Source organism: Anabrus simplex, chromosome X (assembly GCF_040414725.1).
Source record: "Anabrus simplex isolate iqAnaSimp1 chromosome X, ASM4041472v1, whole genome shotgun sequence".
Taxonomy (NCBI): Eukaryota; Metazoa; Arthropoda; class Insecta; order Orthoptera; family Tettigoniidae; genus Anabrus; species Anabrus simplex.
In genome coordinates this window covers 192703299-192721816 of record NC_090279.1, presented here as the reverse complement: position 1 = coordinate 192721816, position 18518 = coordinate 192703299, and the positions used below count along the sequence as shown (strand labels likewise).

Here is an 18518-nt window from a genome sequence, read left to right as displayed (position 1 = left end):
TCTTTCTTTCTCAATGTCCAAGTCTCTGCGCCATACAGCGCTATGCTCCAAATGTAACACTTAGCAAGTCTTTTCCTCAAATCTTTGTTTAGTGGTCCACAAAATAATTTTGATTTTTTTCCTAAAGCCTTCTTTTGCTATGGCAATTCTTTTCTTAATTTCTGTTGTGCAATACACAACATCTCTGATCATACTTCCCAAATACTTGAAGTTACTGACTTGCTCTATTTCTTCTCCTCCTATACTAATATGACAACTTCTACCTTTTCCTCCAATTATTATACTTTTGGCCTTCTTCTTATTAATTCTCATTCCATATTCTTCTAGTTTCATGTTGAGTTTATCTAACATTTGTATCATTTCACAACCATATCATCTACAAATCTTATACATTCTACTCTCCTACCTCCAACACAAACTCCACTATTTCCATTAAAACTTTCATTGATTATTTCTTCGAGATAGATGTTGAACAGTGTCGGTGATAAAGAGCAGCCCTGTCTTACACCTCTTCCTAATTTAATTTCTTCACTCAACTCATCTCCTATTCTCACTCTTGCTCTCTGCTTTAAATACAAATTCTTTATTAGACTTCTATCCCTCCAATCAACTCCATGTTTCTTCAGGATTGTCATCAATTTGTCCCATCTGACACAGTCAAAAGCCTTCTCAAGGTCAATGAATACAGCATAAACCTTCCTGTTTTTCTCTAAGTACCTCTCTCCTATCATCCTCAGAAGTCCAATGGCGTCTCTTGTTCCAACTCCTCTCCTGAAACCAAACTGTTCTTCACCTATAAAGTTATTCAGCTTTCCATATATCCTTCTGTTGAGCGTCTGCAGTAAGACTTTGGCTGCGTGTGAAATTAGAATCAAAGTCCTATGTTCTTCACATCTTTTGCTGTTCTTTTTCTTTTCAATAGGAATTCGGGATTAAGATGATTTCACCAAAGTCCTTTGGCCATTTTCCTGTCATGTATATTTGATTACATAATCCAAGTATAATAATAATAATAATAATAATAATAATAATAATAATAATAATAATAATAATAATAATAATAATAATAATAATAAGTATAATAATACGTATGTTTAATTAAATTCTACTGTTCTATTTTAATTAATTTTAATCAGTTCAGTAGGGCATGTTTAGGATTTCATAAACCATTGGTCAGATGGTCAGTTAAAAAAATATCTCAAGAACAAGAAGGTTTAGAAGGCTGTGGTTTTTATATAAATTGTGGTGGAAACCTTGTTGCACAAGTTGGTAGGACTGGCATAATAGTAGTGGTTCTTGTTTACACTGGGCCAAGTTGAGCAGTAATTTTAATTGAGTCCCAGTACCGGCGTCGCTTTAAGCGATCCTCACCTGGGCTGTTTGGGAAACAGGTATAATAATAATAATAAGTGTTACGGAGTTATCCGTGGTAGTTAGAGGTGAAAGAAGGTGCTGGGATGAATAGGTCTCAATCTACGAAATTAAAGTTAATTTAAAATTTAACAAGGTTATATTTTCTTTTCAAGATCAAGAAATAACAAAAATAACAGGTACTTAGTAGCCTTGCAACAAATCGAGAATGTACAATTACAGTAGTTACAGGATTTGGGCTCCGAGAGCCAGACACACAATTCTTGAGCTATAAGCCCAACTTTACCCGTATACAAGATTCAACCAAGGGGCAGAAGACCCCAATCATGCTCAAGAGCACTTGCTCCCAATTACATAGTAAAAGCCTCCTCGAGGCACACAGAAACAATTTTTTTTTGAAGAGCAAACCGCTCTCAAAGTTCCAGCCTATCAAAGGCCACACCAAATTCCACCTTCAAGCTGTCCTCTAAGGACATAAACACAGGGGTAAAAACACCCAACCTACTGAGGCCGATTTAGTAAATAAACAGGAAAATTACAAGGCCCCAAAATACAAACTTGAGTGGAGGCGCAACAGGCACTCCGAATATACTTTATTAAAACCTAATTTGGCCTTAGACCGCTTATGCAAGGGCTAATCCCATACTAAAGAGGTGACACGATAGAAAAACTATTACATTACGAAACGAAGAAAAATGGTTGAGAAAACGTAGTCACCTCAAAAACAATATGAAAGGGAGCTCGAGAGGGTTAGGCACTCTCTATCCCAATTTGTAGTTACAGAGGCAGAATTTAAATCAAGAGTCTTTTACATTTTAGAGGAAAGTTACATGGTAGAAGGTTTCGAACCCGCCCCGAGGGTTAAACTGCTGAGCTGGCAAGAAAATAAGTTATAAGACGGACATTACCTGGTGGCTGAACTGCTGCCGCGCTTCCCGCCCCCTGCTACATAATTTACACAACGATAGGTGTTACTGAAGTGGCGCAGAGACCCGAAAATCAGCAGTTTATATACCCTCGCGGAATATTCGAGACCTTTCAGGAATGATAACACCCGCCCACAATCATTTTATTGGCTAACAACGAAAACCCCTACACCAGATGAAGAAGAAACACATTATTGGTGGAAAATTAATTAGAGAAATTCGGGATTGGTAAATTCAAAACAAGGGGAAAGAGCAGGGTTATACAGCCAACCTAAACAATGACTGAAAGAAATTTAACAAAGAACAAACTTTTGAACACAAAATTTCTCCAAAAAAAACCAGTTCTTTCACTTCGCACTAGGGTGCACCATTGTAGTCCTTCAGTAGTGCCATCTAGAAGAGAATGTTCACACTTCTTACTACAGGCAAAACAAAAATACATCGAAAACGACACATTTCAGAGCACTTCAAAATTTACAAGTAGGGACATCTTCTGAGAAACTAAAGAATTAGCACTGTAGTTAAAGTTCAGGCTTCCTCCAGTAGAGGAGTTTCAACTGGCGCAAAGTTTGAATTAGCGGCGCGGAGGTGTACCGCCCGGTACAATAAGTATAAATAGTTGATAATAATAATAATAATAATAATAATAATAATAATAATAATAATAATAATAATAATAGATGTGAATTGAAATATTGGCATTCGTATGAATGGCAGACGAATCATTGCGGTACCGGGCGAGTTGGCCGTGCGCGTAGAGGCGCGCGGCTGTGAGCTTGCATCCGGAAGATAGTAGGTTCGAATCCCACTATCGGCAGCCCTGAAAATGGTTTTCCGTGGTTTCCCATTTTCACGCCAGGCAAATGCTGGGGCTGTACCTTAATTAAGGCCACGGCCGCTTCCTTCCAACTCCTAAGCCTTTCCTATCCCATCGTCGCCACAAGACCTATCTGTGTCGGTGCGACGTAAAGCCCCCTAGCAAAAAAAAATCATTGCGGTATTGTTCCATGGCTGCTGCGTTTGTTTTCAATCAATGTATTTGTTTCAGTGACAGGTGGTAGACTCGGGAGGTCACCCATCCCGGTACTGACCATGTCCTACGTTGCATTACTCTAGGATTATCCGTGTTAGCGCCAAAGGGCCCTGTTACTGTTTATTCACGGAATATTAATTCGCGTGTGCCAGGTGTTAGTAGCACTGTATTTTTTTTAAAAAAAACTGAATTTGGAAAGTAGCATCGTTAATAGGCAGCTGTGGTGAGAACCAGTGCTTCATCTTTGTGTTAGGAAGGCTGTTAGTTGTTAGAGACCAATGGTATGTTTAAGGAAGTGGGGGGGGGGGTGTATCTTGGCGGGGATTGGAAGGTTTGATACTTCGGCTTGGTATATTCAGGGGCCTCAGCTACTCAGTCCACCGAAGTGGTTTGAGTTGGTTGTTGAGGAGGGTTAGGAGGAGTAGCAGTAGGGCATTGTTTGCTTGGTTGTTTGGGGGCGGCGTGGGGGCGGGAAGAAATGGTAGTGGTGTGGGTTGGGTGGTGGGGTTTGGCCTTGGTGGGGAGTGCCTTTGCGGCTTGGTTTTTGCGATGACTGCCCTCCTGAATTATGGACATCCAGGGTACGAAGCCGCGACAGGTCGCGCACTTTGCTTGCTCCCGTGGCACCTTACATTCGGTGTGTGGTGTGGGCCGACGCACCTATTCCAGCGGGTAGAGTTCCGGCATACTGCAGCATGGTGGTTAAATTGAAGGCAATTATAGCATATAATTGTGAGGGCGGGGTGAGGTGCGGTAGGGGGGTGGGCTTGTTGGGGTTGAAGGCGGGGGTTGATTAATGGGGTGTTCTGGAGGGGTTGGTGGTGTGTTTTGTGGTGGTTTATTCTTATGTGGCTGTAGAGGTGGAGTGGTTGGTGTGGGGCTGGAGGCGATGGTTTTGCTGGTTGTGGATTGATTTATGGATATGTGGTACAGGGGGGGGGGGTGTAGTGGTGGAGGGGTGGGTATGGTTCGTGATTGGGCGTCTGGATTTATGGTATAGGTTTTGAGTGAGATGTCTGCTGAAAGTGGTGAGGTTTGGATGATGAAGTTGGTGATTTGGGGGGTTGCCTGGATTTCTTCCGATTTTCTTTTGGGTTTCGGAGGGAGGAAATTGACTTGCTGGAAAAAGTCTGTAGTTGGAGGGGTGGCTTGTATAGCTGTATGGTTTTCTGGTGGATTGGTTTGGGACTGGGAATCGTTTGTGGGTGGTGTGGCTTGTGTGGAAATATGGCTGCTTGCGGGGTGGTTGGGGGGGGGGGTGAGGTTTGGGGTTGTTGACTGACGACCTCGGGTTCGATGATATGTTGTAGATAGGGTTGATAATGATAGGGGTGGGGATGTTTGTTTTATCTAGAATGTTAAAAATTGGTCGAACAGAAGTATTGCGGCGAGAACTAATCAGAAAGAGGTTGTTGTGCGTTCTTCAATGACTGCAAGATGTTCATCGAATATAGTTAAAAGTGCGGTGAGAACAGTTTGGCGGATTATGGGTACTGGGTCTTGGTTATTGAGGTTGATGATAAGAACTTGGCATTTGGCTGAAGTTAGAAATTCAGTTATTGCGGACTCGGTAGAAGGGTAGGGTGTAGTCGATGGTTTCTTCTTATTCTTCTTCTTTCTCTTCTGGTGGGCAGCCTTCTTGGTACTGGTAATGTTGGGGAGGGGAAGAGGCCAGAGAGAAGGCGTTACCTTCCAGGTGGCCCGCCCCTCCCCTTCGGGAAGGGGAATATAAACTTTCCCTAGGTCCTAGTTGTTGCTGCTGTTCTTCGTGAGTTCTCGGCCACTGAAGATGTACATGGACCTAGGAGTAGGCCTAGTTTTTGAGAAGAAATGTGCGGTCAATCCACAGAACTATAACAAGCAACAATTTTGAGCTGATCTTCCTGGAAACTACATTTTGTTTAAGTAGGAAGGTACTCGGATATGTGTCTGCAGCTGGAAGGTGGTGAGAGTTTCTAGCTGCCCTCACCCATGCAGATTATACCAAGAATCGGTGCCGTTTATCGCCCCCGCAATTCTATCGGACGCGCACCATACTCATTACTTAGAGTATTTGTTGATATCTCCGAGGGGCTAAACCTCTGGGCTGTCACCCCGTGGACATCATCAAATACGATGAGAGGATGTTGCTTCCTTGACCTAACGCAGGAAGCTTATATAGCGGTGACGGCCCCTCCCGCCGTCACCCGTGGCGACCATCCAAAAAGTCGGTGGGCTTTGTCGCCTACGGAATCCTTTCGGACGCACACCTTACCTCGAATAACAAGTACAGTGAACTACTCAGCAAGCATCCATAGTGGTGATGGCACCCCGCCGCCAATACCCGTGGCGACCATCCAGATAGTTGGTGGGCTTTGTCGCCTCTGGAATCCTTTCGGACGCACACCTTACCTCGAATAACAAGTACAGTGAACTACTCAGCAAGCATCCATAGTGGTGATGGCACCTCCCCGCCAATACCCGTGGCGACCATCCAAAAAGTCGGTGGGCTTTGTCGCCTCCGGAATCCTTTCGGACGCGCACCGCCCCTATGAATGCTTGCTTTGTTGTTCCCTACCAGAACACGGAATCCTTGCCTTCTTATACAAAATGAATGCGGACTGCACAGTAAACGACCTATTCAAAACTTACATGTCTATGTCTTGCATTATTGTTAACCGTGAAACATCGAACTGGTTCTGACTTTAGAGCAGAATGAAAGCTTCTTCTAAATCCTTCTATTTCTTATGATAATTTAATAAAATATAACTCGAAGGAGGAAGATCGTAAGAATAAATAACTGAGTTTATCTCGTACATTGCATTGTTTCTCATCAGGGAATTTGTTATTTCCGCAGTGAAATACTCTCTTCTGGTAGTCCATCCTGTACATATGTACATTTCAGAATATCTAGCGTCAATATCGCATTCATGTCGATTATGCACCACGCTCAATTAATATAATATTGAACATCGCATGTATTACAAGCTGTCTTATTTGCACACAATAATATGTGTTCTGGCAATAATAGGTTAGTATGTTTCCTTAGAAACAGTTCGATATTTAATACTTCGAAAAACAGACCGTAAGATTATTGTTTTAAGACGAAGTACAACTAGGCAACCATCCTCTATATAACACTAATCAGAGAGAAAAAATCGAAGGGTGGTGGTGGTGGTGGTGGTGATTATTGTTTTAAGAGGAAGTACAACTAGGCAACCATCCTCTATATAACACCAATCAGAGAGAAAAATTGAAGGGGTCCGACACTTCGAAAAATGAAGGCATCGGCCAAAGGAAGACAAGGGCCACGAAGGGTGTGAAAATGAAAGACTCCCTAGCCCTCGCAAACCTAATAGCGTCGGGGTCGGAAAAGAACAAGAGTTGACCAAGGGAGGTCGGATAGGATAGATGAAAGTGAGGAGCCTGGCACAAGTAAGTGGAAGAAATGCCAGGACTCAGCTGAGGGCCCCGTGGTCGCCAACCCACGCTCCATAGTTCAGAACCCCTGGGGCCTCTTTTTGTCGCCTCTTACGACAGGCAGGGGATACCGTGGGTGTTATTCTACCGCCCCCACCCACAGGGGGAAAAAACAGACCGTAACTATTTTCAGTTATTCAGAGCGCCGCCTTCGTCGTATGCAGGTCATATTATGGCTTTCACTGGCCCAAACGTACACACACATTTGTCTCATATAATCGAAATACTCCCTTCAACAGTTACAAGAAATTCACCCACCTTTCAATATCACATGCGATCGTAAATATCACGTTAAGTTTAACCATAAACTACCCTGGTCCGGTCTTTCAGACAGCGCGAATTTTCTCTTACTCCATAACTCCCCTTCGTCAGTGAATACGGACTCGTCCAACCATGTAATGATTCAGCGCTATGATTTTAATAAACTGCCCTTTGGAAAGCAAAAATCACATAGGTGATTACGAGATACACCTTGTTGAACATCTACGTACATTTTACAGACTGGATCCTAAAGTGCTTGCAGATTTTTTTTTAAAAAAAAAAAGGTGTAATTCAAATAGTAATTTGTACAGTATCTTTTTGCTATTTGCTTTACGTCACACCGATACAGATAAGTCTCTTATGGCGATGATGGGATAGGAAAGGCCTAGGAAGTGGAAGGAAGAGGCCGTGGCCTTAATTAAGGTACAGCTCCGGCATTTGCCTGGTGTGAAAATGGGAAACCACGGAAAACCATCTTTAGGGCTGTCGACAGCGGGGTTCGAACCCACTATCTCCGGGATGCGAGCTCACAACTGAGCGCTCCTAACCGCACGGCCAACTCGCCCGACACCTGGCTTAACATGACGTACAAGTTCGTGGCGCCCTCCATCGGTATTGCTGGAATTCAATATGGTGTTGGCCCACCCTTAGCCTTGATGACAGCTTCAACTCTCGCAGGCATACGTTCAATCGGGTGCTGAAAGGTTGTTTGGGGAATGGCAGCCAATTCTTCACGGAGCGCTGTACTGAGGAGAGGTAGCGATGTCGGTCGGTGAGGCCTGGCACGAAGTCGACGTTCCAAAACATCCCAATGATGTTCTATACGATTCAGGTCGGGACTCTGTGCAGGCCAGTCCGTGACAGGGATGTTATTGTCGTGTAACCACTCCGCTACAGGCCGTGCATTATGAACAGGTTCTCGATCGAGTTGAAAGATGCAATCGCCATCCCCGAAGTGCTCTTCAACAGTGGGAAGGTAGAAGGTACTTAAAACATCAATGTAGGCCTGTGCTGTGATAATGCCACGCAAAACAACAAGGGATGAAAGCCCCCACCATGAAAAGCACGACCACACCATAACACCACCGCCTCCGAAATTTACTGTTGGCACTATACACGCTGGCAGATGACGATCACCGGGCATTCGCCATACCCACACTCTGACATCGGATCGCCACATTGTGTACCGTGATTCGTCACTCCACACAACGTTTTTCCACTGTTCAATCGTCCAATGTTTACGCTCCTTACACCAAGCGAGGCGTCGTTTGGCATTGACCTGCGTGATGTGTGGCTTATGGGCAGCCGCTCGACCATGACATCCAAGTTTTCTCACCACCCGCCGAACTGCCATAGTACTTGGAGTGGATCCTGATGCAGTTTGGAATTCCTGTGTGATGGTCTGGATAGATGCCTGCCTATTACACTTGACGACCCTCTTCAACTGTCGGCGGTCTCTGTCAGTCAACAGACGAGGTCGGCCTGTACGCTTTCGTGCTCTACGTGTCCCTTCACGTTTCCACTTCACTATCACATCAGGAACAGTGGACCTAGGGATGTTCAGGAGTGGGGAAATCTCGCGTACAGACTTCTGACACAAGTGGCACCCAATCACCTGACCACGTTCGAAGTCCGTGAGTTCCGCGGAGCGCCCCATTCTCTTCTCTCACAATGTCTAATGACTACCGAGGTCGCTACTGTGGAGTACCTGGCAGTAGGTGGCAGCACAATGCATCTAAGATGAAAACGTATGTGTTTGGAGGTGTCCGGATACATTAGATCACATAGTGTAAGTTAATAATTTTGAAAGACAGCATTGTTGTTTAAGCAGCATAATTTAGGGGTGCACCTTGCCTCGGCCTCAAGAACCAGTGCTTCATCTATTTGTAGAAGGCATCGTTATTGGCTGCATACTTGGTTTAAGGAAGTGAGTAATTTCGGGTATAATTTCTTGGTGGTCTTGGCGGGAATTAATTTAGGATTGGGGGCTAATCATGTTTAGGTTCCCCAGGGTCTCGGTTACTCGATCCACCAAGAGGGCCCAGGGTTCGATTGAATTTGAAGGAGGTTAAGGAGAAGCAATAGTAGATTGCTGGTTTGGCTATTATTGTTGAGGGTGGTGGTGAGAAGGGGTGGTGGCTGTGGTGTAGGTGTGTTTGGTTTTGTGTGTGTGTGTGTGTGTGTGTGTGTGTAGTTGTAAGTTTTTACGGACTTTAGATTTAATAACCCCTTTTGAAATATGGGCAACTAGGAAACGAGGCCGCGTGATTGCCATGGCAGTTCGCGCAGCTCGCCTGGTTCCGACGCACCTTGCACTCAGCGTGGTGATGTGGGCCACAAGACTAAAACACCTTTTTTCACTTTTTTTTTTTCAAATATTGAACACGTTTACATATTTATTTCCGGACAATGAAACTCCTAAATATTTATGAAAATTATTTTTGTACGCAAAGCTGATATTCCTTTATCCAGTGAAACAGTCAGATTTTCTTAAATCCTTAATATATTATCGAAGTACTACACCCCATGTTCCAATCGATTTTCTCGAAATTCAATAAATTCTGTCTTACAACTTGAAAGTTACATGAAGTGATCAGTTTTTAAATTAGAGACTTCTGGTTTTCTATTACGTACATAGGATTGCGTTACCCTGTATAGAAAGAATAAAAAAGCAAAGTAATCTCCGTACAGGCCATGAACGCCCTTGGAGGGGTGGAAGGTAAAGGCTTCCATCATCCGTAACCTCGGCACTTGATGGGATAGAGTGGTTAGCTCTACACCCGGCCGCCTTTGCCCCCAGGAATTAACCTGGCTCATTTTTGGTGTAGGCTGAGTGGACCTCAGGGCCACGTGTACCTCCAGAAGTGGAAATCTCTTTTCTTAAATTTTACGACTTCCTTACGGGGAATCGAACCCACGTCCTTCCGGGCGAACCAAACACGCCTTTCCGCCTCGGCCAGGCAGCCCCTGTATAGAAAGAATACTGTACTAATATGTATGCAAATCTCATAACAGAACTGTTGTCCGGGTAGAATATGCTTGTCATTTGCTGTAGTATGTTTGCATTGTAACCTATTACAGCCTTAACATCCTGGTTCTAATTATACTAACAAGTGAACAGATTATTCATAGACAGCCGCAGTTTCACATATTTGTATCATATTCGGGATTGTTTTTCTTTTATTTGTCTTTCCGAGTATTTTCGCTTGCTTCACATATATTCTTCCGAAAATATTAAATAAATGTTGGTGTCCTGTTTCAGGTAGCAGAACCGAGATGATGTGACGACGCCCACGTCATGGCTCCTATCGCCATATCGTGGGGGATCATCCCCCTGTTCGCTGTGGGGCTCACCTACATGAGGTACTTATCAGTGGACCCGGAGTCGCACCCCGTGAGCACGAGGAGCGTCCAGCCTGAGTACGACTTCGTGATTGTGGGCGGTGGGTCTGCCGGGGCGGTGCTTGCAAACCGCCTGTCTGAGATCCGCGACTGGAACGTGCTGCTGCTAGAGGCTGGCGGGTATGAGAACGAGGTGTCAGACGTCCCGGCACTGGCCGGCTTCCTTCAGCTCTCCGACATGGACTGGAAGTACAAGACAATGCCGCCGAGAAACAGAGCTTACTGCCAGGCCATGATAGGCGACCGCTGCAACTGGCCGCGCGGCAAAGTGCTGGGAGGATCCAGTGTCCTGAACGCTATGGTGTACGTGCGCGGTAACAAACGGGACTACGACAACTGGGCGCAGATGGGGAATCCCGGCTGGAGCTTCGAGGAAGTGCTACCGTATTTCAAAAAATCTGAAGACAACCGCAATCCGTATTTAGCAAAGACAAAGTACCACTCAACAGGTGGTTATCTGACAGTTCAGGAAGCACCTTGGAGATCTCCGCTGGTCGCTGCGTTTGTGTCCGGCGGAGAGGACATGGGATATCACAATCGTGACATAAACGGGGCGAATCAGACGGGTTTTATGATAGTGCAAGGAACGATACGGCGAGGGTCGAGATGCTCAACAAGCAAAGCCTTTCTTCGACCAGTGAGGTTACGAAGAAACCTAGACATAGCGTTACATTCCGAAGTAGGTAAAGTGCTCATTAGAAACGAACCAAAGACTGGTAGACCTCAAGCCTATGGGGTGGAGTTTATGCGAAACGGGGCCAAGCACACAGTTCGGGCACGGCGGGAGGTTATAATGTCAGCAGGCGCCATCAACTCGCCGCAGATACTGATGCTATCCGGTATAGGTCCTAGAGAGCATCTGGAAGAATTCAAAATCCCAGTAGTAGCAGATCTCAAGGTAGGACACAACCTGCAAGACCACGTCGGACTAGGCGGCCTGACATTCCTTGTGGACCAGCCAGTATCGTTCAAGACCTCAAGGTTCCAAAACGTCCCCGTGTTTCTGGACTACGTGATCAACGAGAGAGGACCCCTCACAATGATGGGAATCGAGGGCATCGCATTCCTCAACTCGAAATACGCGAACGCGTCAGAGGATTGGCCCGATATACAATTCCACTTTGCACCCAGCTCCATAAACTCTGACAACGGAGTGCAAATTAGGAGGATTGTGGGGATTCGTGATCGCGTCTACAACACTATGTACAAACCACTGGGAAGCGCGGAGACGTGGACAATACTGCCACTTCTCTTACGACCAAAGAGTACTGGGTGGGTACGACTAAAGAGTACCAACCCTTCAGACCATCCACAAATTGAGCCGAACTACTTTGCGTACCCCGAGGATGTAGCTACGTTAGTGGAAGGTGTGAAGCTGGCGGTCAATCTATCGTCTACACCATCCTTCCAACAGTTCGGATCGAGACTGCACACAATTCCCATGCCAGGATGTAGTAAATACCAGTTCCCGTCCGATGAGTATTGGGAGTGCGCCTTCAGACACTTCACCTTCACCATGTATCATCCGGCAGGAACTTGTAAGATGGGACCCGCTTCAGACCCTAGCGCTGTGGTGGATGCCAGGTTAAAAGTGCACGGAGTTGATAGACTACGAGTAATAGACGCTTCTATAATGCCACAGATTATTAGTGGGAATCCGAACGCGCCAACCATCATGATAGGAGAAAAGGCTTCGGATATGATCAAAGAAGACTGGGGGAAGTTGCCTTCAAAATCTTAACTCTATCAGAAGAGTAACAAGAACATTATGTGCCAAAATCAGGAGAAATAAATTCAAAGAACAGAGTAAGGGCCAGATTCATCAAGGAGGTTAAACCTTATCCTCGTGTTACACAATTTTAACTCTGAATTATATTTATTCTGTTTCAGCTGATGGGTTAATTTTAACTCTAGGTTAAGGTTGGGGTTAAGTTAACTCCTTCTTTCACTTGGGATAAACTGTTAACTCCAGGCTAATTTGCCCGCTTTAAATCATGTGTTGGATGCAAAGTGCCTTTATTTAAATATGTTAAATTTTCTTCCTAACAGAAAGAAGCCTATAGCTTATAAAGGGTGTATGAGACCTAAAAATCAGACATACTCTTCGTGTTATGTTAAGAACGATGGAATTGGTGGAGAAAATTATTCTCTTCAAGAAAATTACGTTACTTCGTTAGCACCTTGCGCGCGTTTCAAATTGCTATACCAGAGAGCCAACCACTGCCTGTTGCTGTGCGTCAGAGAAGGGAAAGGAGGGAAAGTGGGAAGTGGGAGACAGAGGAAATGCTTGGTGCGAATGCACAAGTTTCTCGTTCGTTTCGCATAGTCGCTTCGCAGACGGCAGAATATACCATTCGCGCACTTTTTAGTGATAGACGGACACCCTAGTGCTGAATCGGTCGACCTCGGTTATCTTCGAGATTCGTACTGGCAACCTTTGAAACACAAACTATGAATCGCTTATGCGTCGCTGTGCGACATCTGGCGTACATTTTTACGTACTAGTACTGTTGTTGTTGTTGTCACGGCCGACTTGATGAGTCGCTCTAGCTAGCTTGGAGCGGAGCGAGGGATCTAGTCGGCCAAGGTTGTTTACACAGCAAAGCCAAATTATAGAATTCATGCTAGGAACAAGATTCACATCGAGAAATGTTATATAATGTGTGTGTGTGACACAGTTGTTAGCTTACGGTAATAAAGGTTTAGAAAATTCATATCGATCGATCATCGATTGAATTCACATTTTATTTCCATTCAGTTGGCAGTATTACCGGAACCGGGAGAGCTCCCTCCTTACTCCTCAACCCCGGACAAATATCTATCACTAAAAGTGCACGACTACTATGCGAACCCCGTAGAAAGAGAAGATAAACTTGTACCAAGAACACAGGCAGCATTCCAGGTCGTTCCCGACACACCACACACCCTGAACAGAGTCCAAAAGTTACTACTACACCGCTGTAAACTGCAATGAAGTAGGAGAGGAACATATTGAACATCTACCGTGATCACACCATTAGGCGGTTTTTCTTTTTCCTTCCTTCAGCATTTCATTCCATTTACAATGTTGTGAGTGAAGTAATACACAATCATAGAGGTGTAGCGTTGCATCTTCGGGCAAGTTAAATAATAATAACGTTACTGCGACCAACAGACGAGAGGGCAAACGATCTGGTGCATCCCGCGACTGACAAGTGTATCTTAATTGGAGTGTGTTTGTTCTTGTACTGTGGGTGCGGTTACGGCTGTCTATAAACGAACTTTGCCTGAGTCGAACGCGGAGCATTGTCTCTGTCTCCACCATATTTTCCACCCCACCTTCTCTTCTTCTCTTCCCTTCCCTGAAACAAGTCAGCGGCTTGTACTCTGGAATACCAAATACGGCAAGTTCATCAATTTGAATCGCACAACCGGAAGTAGGAAAGCAACTCACTTGCTCGAAAAGAAAAATTTCCCCCGCCAATCTGATTGCATCATCACTGTGAACATAATACGAAGAGCATCCCCGATTTTTTTTGTCGGTATAGTTCTGATACAGCCTGTATATCCGAGAAAAAAATATCTGGAGACGTACACACTGTCAAAATCCGTCGTCAGTAAGAACATCAATTAAGTTTGCGAGTCACAGAAATGCAGGATAGACAGGAAGAAGTCTTTCACTTCTATATTGTTGGCACTCAATGCATTGAGAGTTTACCCCTCAAGGTTGTATCATGTAATGGTCAGAGACAACAACGTTGTATCAAAAGCTATTGTCAGCAGAATGGTCTATAAAGTGTTTCCAGCTATAGAATTAATAACTTTGTATAACTGATTAAATCGCACGCTACTTGACACTGTCACGTGTTTCTTTTAACCTCACATCACACTCTTTTTGCATCTGGGGTACTTAGAGACTAATTCAGTAACTATAGTTTCTCGTCTGAAACTCTTCCAAATTTTTCGATCACTGCTATCAGCCCTATTACGAAAGAATAATACAGGCTACCACGGAATTGTGGGAGAAAACAAAATACCGTTTAGGATAGACCAAAGTAACCGCGCATTAAGTGTGTTCATAACCTCTAATTTTCAGTCACAGCCTCCTAGATTGTTACGGTAGCTTTTTCCATCGAGGGTAAACATGGTGTTAGTTAAGCATCTGTCGAAACGCGTGACTCGCAAGAAGGAGTTAAAATATTAACCCGGAGTTAATAAACCCTGACTTAGACTATATTTAACTCTCCTTGATAAAATTGGGCCTAAGTGCAGTGTATAAAATCTACTGTATCTATGGATGTTAAACGTTCATGTAAATTCTAACTCCAAAAGATCTTTTAGAATGGAGTTTGTTGTATAATAAACTGTTATCTTACCAACTGAATCGGAAATTCAAGAAGTTATGGAGATGAATGAAATTGTACTATTTCATAATCATGTTTTGACAATGAATAAATTGTCTAGCCTGAAATATTCTATAAGAGATTCTCGATGAAGGTAAGTCTGATGCAGCAGTCTACCTTAAAATATTCTATAAGAGATTCTCGATGAAGGTAAGTCTGATGCACCAGTATTGTAGTGGTATTTTCGGAAGATGGGGGCGCAGGACTAGGAGAAAAACAACTGCATGTCACCCAGGACCGAGGGTAAGTTGCTATGGAAACAATGAACTGATTGTCAGTTTCGTACAGCTGCATCCGCGTGTGATGCATAGTAGACCTTGGATTTCAGGCCAAAAAAAAAAAACCTACTTAGTTCCTGAAGTGATAAATGAAAATGAAATTGTTTCATATGTTTATAAGAGAGCCTGACTGGCCGAGGCGGTAAAGGCGTGCTCGGTTTGCTCGGTTCGCTCGGAAGGACGTGGGTTCGAATCCTCGTCAGGAAGTCGTAAAATTTAAGAAACGAGATTTCCACTTTCGGAGGTGCATATGGCCCTGAGGTTCACTCAGCCTACACCAAAAGTGAGTACCAGGTTAATTACTGAGGGCAAAGGCGGCCGGGCATAGAGCTAACCACTCTACCCCGTCACGTGCCGAGGTTAACAATAGTGGAAGCCTTTACCTTCCACTCCTCCAAGAGCCTTCATGGCGCTTTGCTATATGTTTATAAGGTTAAGAACGGTGGTCCTCTAGTGTGTAAAAGCGCGTAAATTGAAGTTAGAACCTCTATGTGCCTGTATTCCTATTATTCCTATTTTTTACCCCTAAATCGATTAAAGTCCGCCTCTGTGGTGTAGTGGTTAGCGTGATTAGCTGCCACCCCCGGAGGCCACGAAATTTGAAAAGTGGTACGAGGGCTGCAACGGGGTCCACTCAGCCTCGGGAGGTCAACTGAGTAGAGGTGGGTTCGATTCCCACCTCAGCCATCCTGGAAGTGGTTTTCCGTGGTTTCCCACTTCTCCTCCAGGCGAATGCCGGGATGGTACCTAACTTAAGGCCACGGCCGCTTCCTTCCCTCTTCCTTGCCTATCCCTTCCAATCTCCCCATCCCTCCACAAAGCCCCTGTTCAGCATAGCAGGTGAGGCCGCCTGGGCGAGGTACTGGTCATACTCCCCAGTCTGAAGCTCCGGGACACTGCCCTTGAGGTGGTAGAGGTGGGATCCCTCGCTAAGTCCGAGGGAAAAACCGAACCTGGAGGGTAAACAGATGATGATGAATCGATTAAAATGTTATTCGAAGAAACTAAAATATTGCCGACTTGTTTTCATTATCTCGAAGATCATATTCTTGAAATACCTTAACAACAAAATCTTAAGATCGGACGTCCGTAAGAACAACGCCCGTAATCTGTGCGTCACAATGTCCACTGACCTGCTGGAAACAAAAACCGAATTTCCTTATGCGAGAACAATTCAGCTGTCCGTTTGTTCAGTGTGTACATTTTGCCAAAAGTGTCAGCTTCCACGACGTCTTTCATAAAACAGTTTCCCCATTTCACATTGGATAGTGACTCGTTGGCTGAACGGTCAGCGTACTGGCCTTCGGTTCAGAGGGTCTCGGGTTCGATTCCTGGCCGGGTCGGGGATTTTAACCTTAATTGGTTAATTCTAATGGCACGGGGGCTGGGTGTATGTGTTGTCTTCATCATCATTGCATCCTCATCACGACGCGCAGGTCGCCTACAGGTGTCAAATAGAAAGACCTGCACCTGGCGAGCAGAACCCGTCCTGGGATATCCCGGCACTAAAAGCCATGCGACATTTCATTTCATTGGATAGTAACATGACATACTGTGATGTTTGCAGCAAACAAAAAGGTGAGTGAATTTGTTTTGTTTAATGTTTCCCCCTAACGAGTTATCAAATTAGTAAAATAAACATGGTAATTTAATATTGATGCTTACTGAAATATGTAAAATACATTTTTGGAACCTTTTTTTTTTTCATATTTCAGAGCCTATTGTTAGTATTTGCAAATCCCAGGTGTAGTAATCAATGTGTCCGTATGTTTGCTCGACAGCCGCTGTATACATTGTGTTAACTACCAGTTTGGTGACGACGATGATGATGATGATTATGTTTGTTGTTTAAAGGGGCCTAACTGCTACATCATCGTTCCCTAATGGTGCGAGGTGGAGCGAAACGAAACGATTATTAAAACTTCAAAATGTGGGGCTGAGTGGCTCAGACGGTTGAGGCGCTGGCCTTCTGAACCCAACTTGGCAGGTCCGATCCTGGCCCAGTCCGGTGGTATTTCAATTTGCTCAAATATGTCAGTCTCGTGTCGGTAGATTTAGTGGCATGTAAAACAACTCCTGCGGGACTAAATTCCGGCACCCAGACTTAGAACATATTTAACTATCCTAGATAAAATCGGGCCTAAGTGCAATGTGTAAAATCTACTGTATCTATGGATGATAAACATTCGTGTCATTTCCAGCTCCAAAGTTTTTCACAATGGAGTTTGTTGTAAAATAAAGTGTTAGTTTTCCAAGTGAATGGGAAATTCAAGGAGTGATCGAGATGAATGAAATTATACTATTTCATAATAATATTTTGACAATGAATAAATTATCTAGCCTAAAATATTGCATAAGAGATTCTCAATGAAGCTAAGTCTACATACCGTGACGGCCGGGATGCAGCAGTATTGTAGTGGTATTTACGGAAACGTGGTTAGTGGGACGTGAAGCAAATGACATTATTATTAAAACTTCAAAATGTATCCACTGACTAAAATCTAACACGAATTATGATGAAAGATTGAACATGAATCTAAAATAATCAGCGGATCCAATTCACAACACCTATTTTCTGAGATGATCCTCACCGGGCCAGTTGGCTGTGCGGTTAGGGGCGCGCAGCTGTGAGCTCGCATCCGGGAGATAGTGGGTTCGAATCCCACTGTCGGCAGCCCTGAAGATGGATTTCCGTGGTTCCCCATTTTCACACGAGGCAAATGCTGGGGCTGTACCTTAATGAAGGCCAGGGCCACTTCCTTCCCGTTCCAAGGCCTTTCCTGTCCCATCGTCGCCATAAGACCTACTGTGTCGATGCGACGTAAAGCAAATAGAGATGATCCCCGTTGTCCAAAGGGATCCAAAATCCCGGACAAAGGACCCTCATAATAGTGCTGATCGGTGGTAAAGTAGACTCATGGTGTTCTTGGCATGGTGTTACTAATAACAGGTAATGTATACCCATGGTGTGTCACACCCAATGGCACCACTCACAGGTAACACAGACTCATAGTGTTCCTCACTTACTGGGACTAATCAAGAGCGCCGGCTAGGTCCGTGGCGTTCCTTACATAGTGGTACTAATCACAAGTAAAGCAGACCTATGGCGTTCCTCACATAGTGGTACTAATCACAAGTAAAGCAGACCCATAGCGTTCCTCACATACTGGTACTAATCACAGGTAAAGCAGACCCATGGCGTTCCTCACATACGGGTACTAATCACAAGTAATCTCATGGTTCCAGTTCCACCACCCCTTCATCGACCCATTTAGTCACCTCTTACGACTGGCAGGAGATACCTTGGGTGTACTTATCGTCTGTGTTCCCCACCCACAAAGGGTCTACCAGTTAGGTTTTATTCTTTCTTGAGTTAAGCATAGCTACTCTATTTGCCAGTGTGTGT

The 18518-nt window shown here is 44.5% G+C and overlaps 1 protein-coding gene across 1 annotated transcript in view; it reads left to right on the top strand.

Moving 5' to 3' along the window:
* Positions 1–12624, top strand: part of LOC136886067 (glucose dehydrogenase [FAD, quinone]) — a 29061-nt gene extending 16437 nt beyond the window's left edge. The window contains exon 2 of the mRNA XM_067158798.2: positions 10313–12624. Coding sequence (XP_067014899.2) covers positions 10349–12193 — 1845 coding nt within the window. The 5' untranslated portion in view covers positions 10313–10348 and the 3' untranslated portion in view covers positions 12194–12624. The remainder of the gene's footprint in view (positions 1–10312) is intronic.
* Positions 12625–18518: the final 5894 nt, after the last annotated feature.